Consider the following 17,980-nt stretch of genomic DNA (forward strand, 5'->3'; position numbering starts at 1 on the left):
GCACGGCGACATTGCGTCCTTCAAGGTTGTCGATCATGACGCGTAACTCGGGGTCGGCGCGCTGTTGGGAGGCTAGATCGTTTTTCGTCGCGACTCCGAAGAACGCGCTGTCGGCATCTGGACTGGTCTGGAAAAGGCTTTATTGAAACAATTCCTGCAGAAGGCAGGAGCCGTGTTACGGCTCCGCCTCGACGTGGCCTGGCGTCGCGCCTTCTGCGACCCTACTCGACACAAGCCCGTTTTATGGAGCCCGTGCTTTTCGAGCCCGGCGAAGACCTGCTGGATGGCCCATGACTGCTCGGTCTTGCTTGTAGATTCGATGGCTCTCGAGAGTTCCTCCTGATACTCTTCGATGTGCGAGCCGTCTGGGTCGGCGGCACAGTCCCACATGATGTGCCACCGGTTGGCCGGTCCTTTCTTACAAACACTGCACTGGTCACTCGGGTACTCGTCCGGTTACATTCGGTATAAGCAGGCCGGCGACGTTGTCGACGCCGTTTGGAGTCTTCTTAGATGTATCGGCATGGGAGTCTTGAGGTGGTGGATCGACGGGTGCATGGGACAGAGAGTCGGCGTCACAGTGTTTCCTGCCGGGCAATTGTAACGTCAAATTCCTGCAGGCGCAAGCTCCAGCGCCCAAGGCGGCCAGAGGGGTCCGTCAAACCTTGAACGGTCTACCATTCACGTACGGGCGAAACTTTGAAATGGCCCATATGATGGCCAGGCACTCTTTCTCGGAAGCAGAGTAGTTTTTCTCCTCCTTCGACAGACCACGGCTGGCATAGGGGAGTACCTTTTCGCAACCAGTCTGCTTTTGGTCGAGGACGGCACCCAAACCTATATCACTGGCCTCCGTGTGCATTTCCGCTTCGGCGTTTTCGTCGAAATGAACGAGCACGGGCGGGCTTTGCCGGCGTTTTTGCAGCTCGCAGAATGCTATTTCTTGGTCGTTTTCCCAGCGAAAAGGCGTGCTATCTTTCGTCAAGCGTGTGAGTGGCTCTGCAGTGCGTGCGAAGTTTGCGACGAAGCGCCGGTACTATGCGCACAGTCCGAGAAATCTTCGCACGCCCTTCTTGTCTTTCGGCCTAGGAAAGTTCGCAATGGGTAAAGTTTTCGCCGGGTCAGGTAGGACTCCCGCGGCGTTGACGACGTGGCCCAAGAACTTCAGTTCCTCATACGCGAAACGGCTCTTTTCAGGCTTCATCGCTAACCCCGACGTACGAATGGCCTCGAGTACAGGCTCCAACCTTGCAAGGTGTTCGTCGAATGTCCGGGCGAATACCACAACGTCGTGGAGGTATACGAGCCACGTTTGCCACTTCAGGCCAGCTAGCACAGTGTCCATGACTCTTTGAAACGTTGCTGGTGCCGTGCACAGCCCAAAAGGCATCACCTTGAACTCTTATAGGCCGTCCGGGGTTATAAATGCAGTCTTCTCTCTGTCTCTCTCGTCCACTTCAATTTGCCAGTAGCCGGTCTTCAGATCCATCGATGAGAAGTACTTGGCATGGCAGAGGTGGTCGAGGGCGTTTCTATCCGTGGCAGGGGTACACGTCCTTTTTGATGATTTTGTTGAGTCGCCGGTAGTCAACGCAGAACCTTAATGTGCCGTCTTTTTTCTTTACGAGTACGACCGGCGCAGCCCAGGGGCTTTTCGATGGCTGTATAATGTCGTCGCTGAGCATGTCGTCTACTTGAGTCGGGATGGCTTCCCGCTCGTGTGAAGAGACGCGGAACGGTGACTGTCGGGTAGGTCGGGCTCCATCTTCGGTTATAATTCGGTAGTCTCCTAGGGGTGTCTGACGTAATCTTGAACTTGACGAAAAACACTCGCTGTAGCGACATAGCCAATACAGTAATCTCTCCCGATGTTCCTGAGGCAGCGCCGGGTTGATGTCGAAATGATGCGGCAGCTTGGAAGCATCTGCGCGTGCGCGTTCAAAGTTGGCGACCGCGATCACTTGACTTGCTGCTTGCGTTTCTTCGAGTAACGTAATTGCAGCGTCCTTGTTTAGATGCTGGTACTTCTCGGCGAAACTGGTGACTAAAACGTTGGATTTGCATTCCTTAAAGCGCGTAATGCCTCTTGCGACGGAGACACCGCTGTTGAGAAGCAACCTTTGGTCACTCTCTATGATAGCGTCGATATCAGGAGGGGCATCCTCACAGTAGACGGCGATCATGTCACGAAGCCAGAGACGACGCAGTTGTCTTCAAGGAAAACAAGTTTATTGGAGCGAACTTGTGCTCCTCTAACAACGCAAACAACACAGGCGGCGAAGCAGCAGTCAACAAAGTGCGTGCGAAGGCGAGCGCGACGATTCGAATTAAAGCCGCGGCGTCGGCTCTTTATCTTCGGCGCGAGTGTTTCTAGAACCGTTCATTTACATCCACAGGAAAAAAAAAGATTATTCAACGCTGTTCACGTTAGTTCGGAATGCTCTCCGTGTCAGAAGAGATAACACAGGCGGCACAGAAAGAAAGAATGAAACACGCGCTTCCCTTGGCACATAGAGTTTCTTAGTAAGTATACTAGAGAGGAAACTGCGCCTCGTAAGCCATGTCGTCGTGGGAGCTCATGGGAAGACCCCTTTTTTGGCTTCGGCATGGGATGACTATTGGATTCTTAAGCGGTTTTCGGGATTTGCTTTCCTCACTATGCATTAACACGTTTACGAGCTACAACGAAGCCGAAATCGTCCCTGTTCCGTAGTAGCCGTGTTCGGTGAAACAGCAGGCAGTGCGTGATCGCACCTGACGTTGCTCATGCCGCAGTTGAAGGACGCAAGACTCAGTGGGTAATATGGATAAAATTTGGATAAAATATACATAAATATGGATAAAATTTTCGGCGACCGGTCTCTGACCATGCAATTCTGCCCGTTAATATAGAAACCAGCAGTCCGGACTATGGACGGCTATTTTGAAGATGACAGGCACTTTTGTCTCGTTGTTATGTACACGGGTCCACAAAGCAAAAACAAAAAATGACTGTTGACCAGGAATTTATTTTTTGCCGAATCATGCATTTATCGTGCAATGCTCTTCCTTCCACTACCATAGGATCAGATTTGAAACCTTCGTGATCAGCGAACAACACTTTAGGCTAGTGATGACAGGCTGACACCCTTTCCCCATGAAACAATGCCCAGTGCGACATATTCCGGAAATAGCAAATCATGAGGCTCAGGACGAGATAACAGGATGATAGTAGTTCGTGACAATATTCGCAGCGCGTAAAAGGCAAGGCTACTCTAGTCAGTTCGCTGGAGGCAATGGTTTGTGTTAGGAGTAAACGGACCGAGCTTTCCCTCATGTTTTCTTAAACTATTCTGACTAAAACGAACTTTCCTTAACCGAAGATTCTTTAATGTTTGTGCTTTTGACCTTGATTCGTGCTTCTCGATAACTCACATTATGGACGATTTTTCTGGGGAACGAATGCGTCCATAATAACGAGACATGGCTGTACTAATTCTCTTTGATAATGTAGCCTGATAAATTTAGGGTTTTAGTTTCACGACCTCCAACGCTCTAAAAAATGATTTTCGGTGTAGGTACTGTAGCGGCTATTTTTGAGACAATTCATGAACCGTGAATTTACGAGAAGATGAGCCATGTGCACTGAGGCCGGAAGCTACATTACAAATATCCACTTCCAGTATTTGCCGAAAAGGTGCGGAAAACCTCTTGACGAGTGCGCTTGTAATAAGTGATTGTAAATGGCTGCGACTCTCGCATGCATATGCGAGCGCGGCAGTCAAGACTAACGAGGTGGCTGAAAATCTGGAGGCAATCTGACCTGCCCGTGTTGCACAGTTGGAGGTGCATTTGTGCTTGCATTGTTCAAAGCAGGCGGCGGAAGTCGCTCCATACATGACGACTTTCAGTCATTATAACTGGGATTATTTCATGTACTACTTTTCTTGACATGTCAAACAATCGTTGCGACAAACAATTATTTCGACATTAGTCTTACATCACGGAGTGTAACAAAGCATGCACTTCTGACACCCACTTGGTTTCTCTGAAAAAAACTTTGGCGGTTAGTTCTGTGGACGTCGTGCTAGTAGAGAGCCCGAATTAATACACGCGATAATGTAAACGACCTATTTTCAGGCACTGACTTTAGTCACCGCTGGACTCAGCACTGCAAGAGGATTGTTGGAGCTGGAATTTGTGCGGGATAGAGTGACAACATCATCCCTGCTGGCAGCCACATGCGACTTGGCTGTAGCATTGTCCTTGGTAAGAAATTTGCGCGGGTTGTCCTTTTACTACGGAAGCATTTTAACAGCAAAGCTGTCGAAGCCTTTAGTTACGCCTCATTGCGCTACCATAAAACAATACCAAGAAAGTAGACGCAGCGCACGCGAGGGTGCGTCTCGTGAGGAGTGCCCGGCCAGCTCGACCTTCGAGAACACTCGGCAAGGCGTTCTCCTCGCCAGTTCACGTGCGTCCGCGCTTGAAGTGGGGAGCAGAGACGTAGAGACGCCGAGTAAGCGAAGCCGGTTGCCGGAGGGTCTAGCGCGTGCTAACGCGGTGCACTTTGGGAGAGAAGTGAGAACATTCCGGGCCTGCCAGTCACGAGGAACTTTGATCGGCAAGTTTGGAAATCAACGAGGGGCGCGAGAGCCACGTCTCCGACGAAGGGGCCGCCAGCTCTGCCGCTTCTCCAGCCTCTAACCAGTGGGGCAAGCTGCGCGAATTTTTTCTTGTTTGCCCCAATGAAGTTTCGTGCTTCCCCGCCGCGGTGGCTAAGGCTTTGTGCTGCTGAGCCCAAAGCCGATTTTCGGATGGAGGGGAAAAGCAAAAACGCCCGTGTGTACGAGATTTTGGTGCACGTTAGAGATCCACAGGTGGTCAAAATTAATCCGGAGCCCTCCACTACGGCGCGCCTCATCGCCTGCGTTGCGTCGGCGCGTTAAACCCCACAATCAATCAAAGTTTTGTGCTTGCCGGTTACAGGATTTCCAAAGATGCATATTTGCGGGCAATAGTAGTGGGCGAATTTCTCAATAAAAGATTTAGAATTCCCAGTTTATTTTCCTTCATTTAAACTACGAGCCAAACATTTGTTGCATGCAGTAAAAGTTTTCGCAAACCGAGAAAACGCGAGTATTGCTAGATTAAATTCATAGCGCAATTGTTTAATTCGACCCACCTACATAGTACGGCAGCTCTTTTAACCCATTGAAATAAATTGTTCGGTTCTTGATGGTAGTTTGGTTCCCCTGTGAAAGCATACGAAATCTATACTTTAATACAAGAAGGATATGAAGAACAGTATATACAGCATACTAAAACATGCGTAGTAAGAAAAAGCACCAATTTCTTGATCGATATTTGTGTTCGCTTGAATTTCGGCATGCATGTTTAAACGTTCGTCATTTGTAAGCTGTTCAGTTTTTATAATTATCCTCAATTGGAGTAGCCTACTTCACGCCCTGTTCAATAGACTTACATTGAAATTTACTTCGATTGCTGGCATGCGTGTTCACTGTTCAAAAGTCAATATTATTGGTAGATGACTGGTTACTGTTCCTTACGAGTTACTCATACATGTATTAACCGATGGTGCTTTAATTAGAGAGCAGGAAATTCACAAAGACGGGCTCAACAACCACGAAAACTCCCGTTCCTAATGTGTTAGATGGCGGAGAGGGCAACGCAAGGCACGCTCAATTCGTCGCCGCTCTCTCTGTGCACGCACGCGTTGGAGTGTTGCCGATTTTGATGGCATACGCGGTGTTCTTTGAGAGCTTCATGAATGACGGGAGTGCACGATGTCTTTCTTTTAGATGCGGAGCATCTTATAGCCTGGGCATGTCCCGCGTCGGCGTCCACACTCACACTGCGCATGCGCAACTCTCCTCCTTCCCTCTCTCCCACAGCTGCGCGATATCCCGACACTTCTTCTCTCGTACCAGCAGCGTGCACTTCGCTTTCGCTTCTCCCGCGTTCTCGCTTATGCTTTCGCGGCGCTTGCGCATCTCTCGTCCTCCCGTCTCCCCTCCTTCAACCTTGAATGTAAATCGGGTAGCAGTTGAGCGCTTGCTGCGGTTGACTCCACTTCCCTCCGTTCTTCCGATGAAGTGTGATGGAAGCAACAGTCGCGTAAGTTAGTGGGTTGGCGCAAGCAAGCGTGAGCACCACTCCACAAACTAACAGCAACGCTACGTCCACTGAAGACAAAGCTGCGCAGCGAAGGGCACGCGATGCTGAGCGGAACACAACGCAAACACAACGGAACCCCGAGATGCTCCGCATCTACTCAGCATTCCCTTCGGGAAGATGGGGCTAATTTTTTAAGAGAAGTCCCTGCTGTTGAATTCAGCTATTTTGACTGTTTGGAGCACTTGAGCTGTATCTTTTTCTTGTTATACCTTAATAGACGGACAGCCAGTTATTTATTTATTATTTATTTACTCTCAGGGCCGAAGCACAGCAGGGAGGAGTGGGTGTACAAATTTTGGGCAAACAAAAAAGCAGCACATATGTAATACAAGCATACCATGGCAGCCTGGAAATAAATGAACTTTAACAAGACTGCGAAAATAAGGAAGATACATGGCAGTTACAACGGCATACTCACAGAAAACATGAATACGTAGTATGGTTGCGTCCATGAATATCACACGCGAAACAAGGAAACAAAAACATGAAAGACCGCGTAGTTGAATTGGCGAACTTACAGCAAATAGTTAGCAAGTCAGTTTTTAAACAACGTGACGTCAGTGATAGCAGTAACAAAGGCTGGAAGATGCTTGCTCTAAGTTAGGGCATGTCGTCACTTCAACTGATGAATACTATAATAAGTGGTGCAGTGAACATAACCAAGAAATGTGTAGTGTAAGGCGCTGGAGGAACTACGGGGAGAACCAAATGCACGAGGGGGCCCTCCTTTTACGGGTGTGCCCTCGCGAATGCCCACCCTTGCATCGCGCCAGTGTTAAGCGTGCATGCTAAACAGCGCGCCCGAGAACTGTTGTTTTGCGGGGCTTACAACGTCTTTTAGGATTCGCAGCGGCTAAAAAAGGCTCGAAAGAATTTGCGGCGGAACCATGCAAAAGAAAATGATGGTCCAGTAAAAGACAATGTCATCATCATCATAATCACATCATCATCATCCTGTCTACGCCCACTGAAGGGCAAAAGCCTCTCCCATGGATCTCAAATTATCCCGGGCCTGTGCTAACTGCGGCAAATTTATCCTCGCAAGCTTGATCTCATCTGACCGCCTAACTTTGTGATGCCCACTGCCACGCTTGCCTTGTCCAGGGATCCACTATGTTACCCCTAATGACCAACGGTTATCTTGCCTTCGCATTACTTGCCCTGCCCACAACGATGACTTCTTAAGTTCTACTAATACGTCCTCAACACGCGTTTGTTCCCTGACCCACTCCGCTCTCTTCTTGTCCCTTAATCTTACACCTCTCATCTTCCGTTCCATTGCGCACTGAGTCGTCCTCAATTTAAGTTGAACCCTTTTAGTGAGCCTCCAAAGTTTCTGCCCCGTAGGTCGGTACCAGTAAGATGCAGCTGGTATACACTTTCCTCTTCAGGGACAATGGTAGGCTGCCGTTAATTATCAGCGAATGCCGGCCAAAACTCACCGGTGAGTTGCCTACAGGAACTCATTTAGCCGTAGCCGTGGGAAACTCGTATGAAACTGTAGGTGTAGCCGGAAACATCTCATGAGTTGCCTACGGCTACGAATTACGGCTTACGGCAACGTGTGTAGCCCGTGAGAGAGAGAGAGATTAAACATTATTAAAGTGGCCCATGTGGAATGCGTTCAGGCGGACATTCTGCAGGTGTCAGGGCCCCGCACGTGGGCAGTGTGCCGGGCGAGGTGAGGCCAAAGGATGGGGCGAAGATCAGGTGGAGGAGCCGCCCAGCTTTCCCACGAGTATGGAATGGGGGATGATAAAAGGTTTGGATAACGCCGTGAGTTGCCTACAGAAACTCCCCGGCTACGTAAATGAGCTCAGCGATACCCACAAGTGACCAAATAGACAATGCAACGCGCCTCATAAAAATATCGGGAACGCGCCAACAGTATGCAAAGGCTGAATGATAGTGCGACAAGCCTTGAATTACCAAAACACATCTCGGTAATACTTCGCAGGTTATTTCTTATCTGATCAACGCAGAAATTTGGGCTAGTTGGTGATACGACTTCGACATGTTAAAAGGCGCACTAGACGGGGACACAAGAAAAGACAGTGATATGGGACGAGCGCTAACATGAACTGAGGCTTTATTGACAAGAAAGGCTATATACATACACACAACTGCGCAGAAACGCTAAAAAAGATACATAAGGCGCAGCTTTCACAGAACATGTGATTGACGCTGTAGATAGGCTTTTTCTTTGGTGTGCAAAGCCAGCGACGGAGTGCTCACGCATTCGTCGTTTTCCTTTATAATGCAGGACGCCTCGAACGCCTTCTTATCTGAACGCACAAAAAAGCCTACCGCTTGAACGACTGTCTCGGGTTCTTTGTTCGCATTACTCCCGGATTAATACCATGACCATTACTACTAACAATAATGCTATTACTATTATAATACTATTAATTTGCGTCTAAAGTTACACTGAAGTTTTTGCAGTGAGATTAGACGATGTCCAAGTTAATAAACTTCGAGCATAGGGACTTGCGGCTGCGTTTATCAACTTTTTTTAATGAAGAACTTTCGTTCTATTTGCAACAAGTACATGGGTCGAATGTTGTTCTTGCGGTTCTCAAAGTTCATGCATCGTTCGCGGCAATTTCAGTTTCGGTTCCCTACAACAACATGCTTGGCTCACGACGTTACCCTACGTCGCAACCTTTCGCTACACTAATATTTGGCTTGCCCTATGTTTTCGGCTGCCAAATGAGAGAGATAAGCCTACAAGAACAGCTCAGGCCAATCAGCGCGAACAAGTATCACACAATTCAACTGCTCCTCTGGGAGGCGTTTCACCCGCACCTTCAGAGCTCGCTTATGGCCACAGGGTCGAGGGAGCGCCGTTGGCCGCGGGCCGACAGGCGACCGATTCAGCGCCGTGCCAGCGAGTGGCCGACGCTCGTGTCACATTGCGTCAACTCTGACTGCGGGCGTGGGCGCATGCACGTGGTCGGCTGACTTGCCTGTTGAGCAGTCGAGATTGCCGCGAAAAATCACAGACAAAAAAGCGCTCATTATTACATATTAGAAAAAACAACTATCCCGCGCGGTATTTGATCCGGCATAGTTAGATACTGCCTTCTCAGTGCATCGGACGACTGAACTACAAACAGCATTTTTTATTAGACTGAGCTACGACAGCACGCACGGCCACATGTGTACCGAGCGGCGGCCGACCCGTGATCGCTGTTGATCGTTCGATGGCGTCATTCAGGATTGCTGATTTATCTTTTGTTGAATATTGCTTATGCTTCCGCTTAGCCATCGCACATATCTGATCACCAGCAACTGCGTGTAAGCAGGAAAAGCAATGGTGCGCTCTTCTTGAAAACCCAGAGTTCACCTGCCTTCGTGGACCTTCGTGTACTGGCTACGCTTGCCAATGTCATATCTCAGATGCTCAGTGACATCGTGGGGCCACTGTTGTGAAAGGAGTTCCCCGATTCCCGCGAATTCTGACATTATCGTCATCATTATGTAAATAGAATTCATGGTATGCCCTCTGCACGTGCCGGCCCTTTGTCTTCTGCTTTTCCACAACATTGGTGCCGAGATCCCGCGGGATGAACGAACGGCGGTATGCACTCAACGGTTGCGACCAATGCCTGAAAAGAACTGAAAGCGATTTCAATATGACCGAGCCACGAACGGAGCCTACTGAAGATCAACTGTACCCCAAACGAAGTGTTCAACGCTATGCTATAACGAAGTTCATTTCTGAAGCGAAGGCTGCCATTTTGAACGCAGGCGCAACGGATGAAGAAATTTCTGCCATTACCGACCGCCTTGATTACGAGTTAAGGCAACTACGGAGCACCGACCGCAGCATCGAACCATTTCTGACTGGAAGCTAGGCTGAGCAAGAGTTTATGGGCACGTTTCAGTTCCGTGATTTCATCGTAACTTGGCAATCCATCTTAAAGCAAGCGACGGAGTTCCCTCGAAGAGGTCTCCACACCCTTTGTCTCAAGTATGAACGAAATCCATGTGACATTCATATGAGTAACCAGCCTCAAGTCCTTGGCCTTCACCAGAAGCCTTGTGCATAGAGCAGGCTTTTTTGTAGGCGCTTGAACCCTTTGACAGCCCAGCTGCGGAAGGAGATCAATGGCTGTAAAATGCACGAAGGTGGAAAATTTAGGGAAACACTAAAGTTCTTGATTAGGCGCACCAAACAGACGCACCATCAGAAGCGACAGAAAGGTAATTTGTTCAGAAAACGCAGAAGACCAGAGAGGGGCCATAAAACCAACAGGTGTGATCTACGCAAGTTTAAACAGAAATCGCTTGAAAAAGCCGGCTCTTTGCACAAGGCTTCTGGTGAAGGCCAAGCACTTGAGGGGGGTTACTGAGGCAATTTACTGAGGCAACGAGGCAACGAGAGGGGTTACTGAGGCAACGTGGCAATTTGTGTCCCGTAACAACTGCTTCAAGCCGAGGTGAGGTGACAGTGGCTCGCGCCCTGCTTCGTCACTGTCGTTGGGCGCCTTGTCTGAGTGGTGCTCACGAAAGAATTCAGGCTCTGCTGTTTGGAATTGTCCGTTGAGCCTTAACCCGGAATGGCTTCATTGGCGGGGTCCAAGTCATAATTGAATGATGTGGAGCTCGATTATCCGGCAGTTCTTTCTTAGACTTCGTTACGACTGGAGAATCAAAGGTACCATCAGTATCAAAGATACCATAAGGCACCATCAGTACGCTGAGATGCTGTTTTCATTCGTTGTTCTAAAGCGCATCGCAATCTGATTCTGGTGTCGATAATAACGGCTTCCCATTCAAAGCATATGGTAAATTCTTCTTGGAGAGATTCGGTAGATATGTAAGGCTCAAGGTTAAGCTGGAGTTAAGATAAGTTCAGTTAAGCCTGTAAGTTAAGCTTGGCTTCATGTTCTTGGAGTCGGTAAAGAAGGATTTTGAGCATTAGGTCACAGTGTCGCGGGCAGTTCACGGCGTCGAGGGCTTCACTTGGAATTTTCAGTATTAAGGCACGGAGTGCCTGTCGCTTTATGGTAGAGGCTTTCATAGCTCGAAGTTTCAAAACACTGTCCTCTTTTTCCGCGTCAGCAATCATATTCTTCAAGTAAAACGCCAGTCACGATTTACTCACCCGGATTTCACAGTGTGGATGAACTTACGCTGTGGTCAACGTTTTCATGGGCCCTTCAGAGTGCAGGCACGTCCTTCGGCATCGGAGGGGTCTCTGGCCTCCATCGTCCTTGAACCCAGGGCCTGATACTTACAAGTCGGCGAGGGGGTTTCCTTCCCGGGTTTCTTGCCCCAATGTTGTTGAAAACCAGAAAACAAAGGGCCGGGATGTGGAGAGGGTATACCATGAACTCTATTTTCATAATGATGATGGTAAAGTCAGAATGCGCGGGAATCGGGAAACTTCTCCTTTCACAACAGCCACGTTACTGCAACAGATGCCCTTGTAGCAGCAATCTTGAAATGTTCTCGGACATTGCATGAAAATCGTTGGTTAGGCAGTAGTATTCACTGAAGAATACGCCTTCGACATTTTATGCTAGTTGGGAATTCGTGCTAGGTTAGTGGAAGCCAGCGCTCCCTGTCCAGGGCCCTGCAGGGGCAACGTTTGGCCGCTGCAGAAAATAAACTTCCAACAATGCTTTCCTCCATTTCTGTGCGGCGAGTGTATACTATAATACGTGAACTGACAATTCAGAGAATGACGCAGGGCTTTTAACTGTGTCCTTTGAGGGATGAACTTTCAAGTAAAAAAAGAAAGCAAACGCACAGCATCTATAGACGCCTGTAAAGCTGTTTCTCAAATATCGCGTACTCAAAATGCCCTAAAATTATAGAGGGATTCATGTCCTCCAGGGCGATTCATGATTTGAGGTATACGCATTTGAGGGATGTATAGAGAGATTCATGATTTGAGGTAAACGCACATATACAATTTTTGAGGATGCACGAGGTTCAACTGATACGTACTATCTTTTCTGTTTGACTCGAGAACACTTTATATTGGTATTTTAATTATGTTGTTTTTTACTCAAAGGCGCCGACGTGCCCCTATTTAACTGATTGTGCGCACATTGACAAATTCAGAAATATGTCCTAGCAGGGCGGCTCACATTTGTCGAAAAAGCACAGTTAAGTCATGAGGTCCTTCCTGCAAAGAAGTTGGAACGTCATTTGTGTTGTCCACGATTGTGGCGACTGAGGCGGACTCACGTTGACTCACCCACGTTGAACTTCCATGAGGCTACAATGACAGAACTGAAAGATTGACGTCCGGAGATGGTGGTGAGCTGTTGCTGCTGACACACGTGAGGGGGAGACATGCAAACGGCGTGCCAGGACACTTTGGTTATCATTAAAACAACCTACGAAGCCTCAGTTGTCTTCCAGACCTTTCCAAAATAAGTATTGTATAGCATAGACATAGAAGAACTCTAAACTACGGAGCGGCATTTCCGTGGCGGCGAAGCAAATGCAAAGCTCGAGACCTCCTACTTTTGTGGGCTGATGGGCCGGGCATACAAATATAGTTGTCGGAGCAGGTGAAGTTGTATGTGAGCGCACAAAACGCCAAAAATGTGAAACTCTGGCTTTTCACCAATAAAAATACACACGCCCAAGTAACTCGACATCTCCTCTTCCCAGGCCATTCCAAATAGACAACTTGGTTCGGAGGCCCAATCACCCAACCAGGCTCCCCTCGACTTAAGCAAGGTTTACCTCTGCTCCCGAAAAGCGGTAAAGCTGGTTTTCTAGTTTCATTACCTCGTCCACTTGTGATCCACGAGTGCAGATGTAGGCCACGTCGTCCGCATAGGCGAGAACACGGAGCTCCTCGTCTCCAATCTTCAGGTGGTTGATGACCTCGGATGCAAGGGCCATGCGGCAAAGTGGCTCACGATAGAGGATGAATAGGATGGATGACATGGGGCAGCCCTGGCGCACCAACCTGCGGATGTCTATGGGCATTTCAACAAACCTATTTGTTACGACGCAGGTAGAAATGTCCTCGTAGCAAGTTTTGATCCACTCGATCATTGTGGCACCGATTCCGCAGTGTTGGAGGAGATCCAGTAGAAAACTATGGTCAACCTGATAAAAAGCTTTCCTCAGGTCCCTCGTGCTTTCTCCTTTAGTTCGGCTGAGAGAAAAGTAAAAAAAAAAAAACGGAAGCAACTTCAAACGCGTGGTGGGCGAACAGCAAACTTCGCTTCACGGCTGCAGCCTGAGCCCGGTTATCGCCGAGCGCCGTCTAGGTGATGTCCGCAGCCGCGTTGGCGCGCCCGCCGTACGCACGCCGGGTTTTCACCCGCAGAAAGCGATTATTAATTGTATAAAAAACGTCGGATAAAACAAATTCAGCGTGACGGTCTAGTTTGTTATAAGTAGGCTCGGTTGTATCACACTCCGTTTCAGTTACAAACTCCATGTCAAAATTGAGAGAAATGGTTTTCAGGCCCACGATTCTGCTCTGCTTGTCCGGTGCAGTAATCCTTTTTTTGCAATTCGTACCCCTAGTTACTTAGTAAGCAACGTCATCAGCAAATGTTAGGTTACTGAGGTATTCTTCATTAACAATTACGCCCACCCGTTCCCAATAAAATGTTATGAATACCTCTTGTAAACATGGTGTTAATAACATTAGAGAGATTGTGCCTAATTGTCTGACACCCTTCCTTACAGGTATTTTACTGCTCTCCTTGTGGAGGACGACGGTAGCTGGGAACCCATTGTAGATATCCTCTAATATTCTTATTTAATGCTTGTCGACACCCTGAATCCGCAATGCTTGAATGACTGCGGATGTTTTGATCTAGTCAAATGCTTTCTCATAATCTATGAAGGCTATATACACGGGTTGCGTATACTCCATGCATTTCTCTATCACCTGACTGATCGCGTGAATATGGTATGTTGTTGAATAGCCTTTGCGAAATTCTTTTTGTTTATTAGGTTGACTGTAATCTAAGGTGCTAGAAATTCGATTAGCAATTACTTTGATATTGCCGCGAACCATACATTGGGTTTGTTTATTTGTGTTTTGCTTTTACCGCCGGCTGCGCCGGTCCGTGTTATCTCTGCGCCAAGGGAAGCGCGTGTTCCATTCTTTCTTTCTGTGCCGCATGTGTTATCTGTTGTGATAGGGAGAGCATTCCGATCTAACGTGAACAGCCCAGAATAATCTTCTTGGATCTACTATGTTCTCGATGCGAATCGACGTTTCGAGAACCACGCGCGCCAAAAGATAAAAAGCCTGCAGTGCGGACGCCGGGGCATTCGATTCTGCGACGCTCTCCGACGCACGTAACGTCACTTTGTTGACCACTGCTTCGCCGCCTCTGTATTCTTTTCAGTTGTTAGGGGAGCACAAGTTCGCTCCAATAAACTTGTTTCTTTTCCAAACAACTGTTTCGTCCTTGGCTACGTGACATCTGGTGGAGGTGCTGGGTACGCACCCTTCATGCCCACTACAACCTCTGGAAGCCGCCAAGCCAGTCCAACAAGAGCCAGCCTCCGCGTGCAAGATTTACCACCCGAGTTCGGTCTACTGCCGGAGAAGACGAAGAAGAAAAACGTCGCAACCAGCACCATGCTCAACCAAGCCAATCCTCCTGTCGTTCTGCAGCAGCCACGGGAACCGCCATCATTCCGAGGAGCCCCCGCAGAAGACCCAGAAGAATGGTTGGAGAAACTGGAGCGCGTCCGGAAGTTCAACAGGTGGGACGACGCAGAAACGTTCCGGCACGTTTTCTTTTACTTGGAAGATTCGGCTCGCACTTGGTTCGAGAACCACGAGAGCTCCTTGACAAACTGGGCTCAGTTCAAAAGCGAGTTCACTAAGACCTTCACTACCGTCGTGCGGAAAGAAAGAGCCGCCCTTTTGTTGGAAACGCGCACGCAACACCCCAATGAAGGCGTCTTGATCTTCGTTGAGGAGATGAAGCAGCTATTTCGCCGCGCGGATCCCGAAATGACGGAAGAAAAGAAGTTGCGCTTCTTAATGCGCGGAGTGAAGGAGGAACTGTTTGCCGGACTTGTCCGAAATCCGCCCAAAACCGTCGCCGAATTCGTGACCGAAGCCAGCACCATTGAGAAAGCCCTCGAAATGCGTGCTAAGCAGTATGACCGCAACTTTGTTGGCGCGGCCAATGCGAACGACTTTGGCAGCACGCGGATCCCGGCCGACAGCCTACGCGAGACTATCCGCGCAATAGTGAGAGAGGAGCTGCGGAAACTTCTCCCAACGCCGCCGCAGGCCCAAGTCGCTTCTCTCACCGACGTCATTAGAGAAGAAGTGCAACAAGCGTTGGGAACCTCTACGCCATCCGAGGTACCCCAAGAGCTACAAGCTATGACATACTCCGCGGCTGTTCGTCGACCCCGCCCTGCTCCAACACGCCGTCAAGAGGCCCCGCCGTACCGCCGCCCACTGTCACCCGCCCGACCCCCGGTAGCCCGAAACCAGACGCCGAGGAAGACGGACGTATGGCGAACTCCCGATAACCGTCCTCTGTGCTACCACTGCGGAGAGGCCGACCACATTTACCGTCGCTGCCCATACAAGAGGCTCGGTTTGCGAGGGTTCTCCGTCGACGCCCCACGCCCCCGATACGGCCAGCGCCCTGCTGAGATCGAAGAATACCTCTCCAACACCAACCGAGGACCAGCCCGCTTCAACCGTTCACCGTCGCCCTACCCGTATCAGTCACCGAACCGCCGCAGCACTGCTGACTTCTCACGTGGAAGGTCCCCCAGCCCACGCGGGGGAAACTAAAAGCAGCAACTTCGGGAGGTAAAGTTGCACAACGGCGGAAAAATGAAAACCCTCCAACGACGCAAGGACTCGCCGAAGACAGTGATTCACGACATGCCTTCATCCCGACGACCCGACCTAACCCTGACGAGACTCCCGAACACGACGACAGCTATACGCCGCGACGCTTACCCGACCTGACCGAGACATCCGCTGAGAAGACGTGGACAACGACGACGCACAGTGCCCGACCGTCAACACGCACAAGCCGAGATGCGACGCCCCGACGCACCCGGAACTCGAGGAAGGCGGCATCCGACGTCAAGGTGTCCATCGACGGTTTTGATGTAGTCGCCCTCGTAGACACGGGAGCCGACTACTCCGTAATGAGCGGACCATTTGCGTATAAGCTGAAGAAAGTTATGACCAGATGGGACGGTCCGCACATACGCACAGCAGGAGGCCACCTCGTAACGCCAAGTGGAACGTGCACATCGCGCGTCACCATAGACGGCACAACGTACCCTGCGGCGTTCGTCGTTCTGCCTAACTGCTCCCGCGACGTGATTCTCGGAATGGACTTTTTGACGGACAACGGCGCAATAATTGACCTGCAGACCAAGTCGATAACATTTTCCTCCGATCACTCCACGACGCCGCAGCCGAACCCCGATCACCGTGCTGCTGTCAGGATCGCCGACGATCACATCACCCTGCCACCCCGCGCAAGCTTGATGATCGCCGTCTACTGTGAGGATGCTGCTTCTGACATCGACGCTATCGTAGAGAGTGATCGAAAGTTGCTTCTCGACCGCGGTGTCTCCGTCGCAAGAGGCATTGCGCACTTTAAGCAACGCCAATCTCACGTTTTGGTCACTAATTTCACCGAAGAGTACCAGCATTTAAACAAGGGAGCTGCAGTTGCGTTCCTCGAAGAAACGCAAGAAGCAAGTGATGTGATCGCGGTCGCCGACTTTGAACGCACACCCGTAGAAACCTTCAAGCTCCCGCAGCCATTCGACGTGAATCCGGCGCTACCGCAAGAACAACGGAAAAAATTATTGGCTTTGCTGCGTCGCTATAGCGAATGTTTTTCGTCGAGCGCAAAACTACGTCAGACCCCTCTAGCGAAGCACCGAATAATAATCGAAGACGGAGCCCGACCTACCCGACAGTCACCGTACCGCGTCTCTTCACACGAACGGGAAGCCATCCGGACTCAAGTCGACGACATGCTCAGCGACGACATTATACAGCCATCGAAAAGCCCCTGGGCTGCGCCCGTCGTACTCGTAAAGAAAAAAGACGGCACATTAAGGTTTTGTGTTGACTACCGGCGACTCAACAAAATCACGAAAAAGGACGTGTACCCCCTCCCCCGAATCGACGACGCCCTCGACCACCTCTGCCACGCGAAGTACTTCTCATCGATGGACCTGAAGACCGGCTACTGGCAAATTGAAGTGGACGAGAGAGACCGAGAGAAGACTGCATTTATAACCCCAGACGGCCTATACGAGTTCAAGGTGATGCCGTTTGGGCTGTGCACAGCACCAGCGACGTTTCAAAGAGTCATGGACACTGTGCTAGCTGGCCTTAAGTGGCACACCTGCCTCGTATACCTCGACGACGTAGTGGTATTCGCCCGGACTTTCGACGAACACCTTGCAAGGTTGGAGTCTGTACTCGAGGCCATTCGTACGTCGGGGTTGACGCTGAAGCCTGAAAAGTGCCGTTTCGCATACGGGGAACTCAAGTTCTTGGGCCACGTCGTCAACGCCGCGGGAGTCCTACCTGACCCGGCAAAAACATCAGCCATTGCGAACTTCCCAAGGCCGAAAGACAAGAAGGGCGTGCGAAGATTTCTCGGGCTGTGCGCATACTACCGGCGCTTCGTCGCAAACTTCGCACGAATTGCAGAGCCACTCACGCGCTTGACGAAAGATAGCACCCCTTTCAGCTGGGAAAACTACCAAGAAAAAGCATTCGGCGAGCTGCAAAAACGCCTGCAAAGCCCGCCCGTGCTCGCTCATTTCGACGAAAATGCCGAAACGGAAATGC

The 17,980-nt window shown here is 49.8% G+C and overlaps 1 protein-coding gene across 1 annotated transcript in view; it reads left to right on the plus strand.

Annotated features, from left to right (window-relative positions):
- Positions 1–17,980, plus strand: part of LOC144177985 (ATP-binding cassette sub-family C member 2-like) — a 603,957-nt gene that overhangs the window by 77,712 nt on the left and 508,265 nt on the right. The window contains exon 3 of the mRNA XM_077705540.1: positions 4,120–4,248. Coding sequence (XP_077561666.1) covers positions 4,120–4,248 — 129 coding nt within the window. The remainder of the gene's footprint in view (positions 1–4,119; positions 4,249–17,980) is intronic.

The sequence above is a fragment of the Haemaphysalis longicornis genome, unplaced genomic scaffold (assembly GCF_048455015.1).
Source record: "Haemaphysalis longicornis isolate Haplotype H1 unplaced genomic scaffold, Haemaphysalis longicornis Haplotype H1 scaffold_1, whole genome shotgun sequence".
NCBI classification, from domain to species: Eukaryota; Metazoa; Arthropoda; class Arachnida; order Ixodida; family Ixodidae; genus Haemaphysalis; species Haemaphysalis longicornis.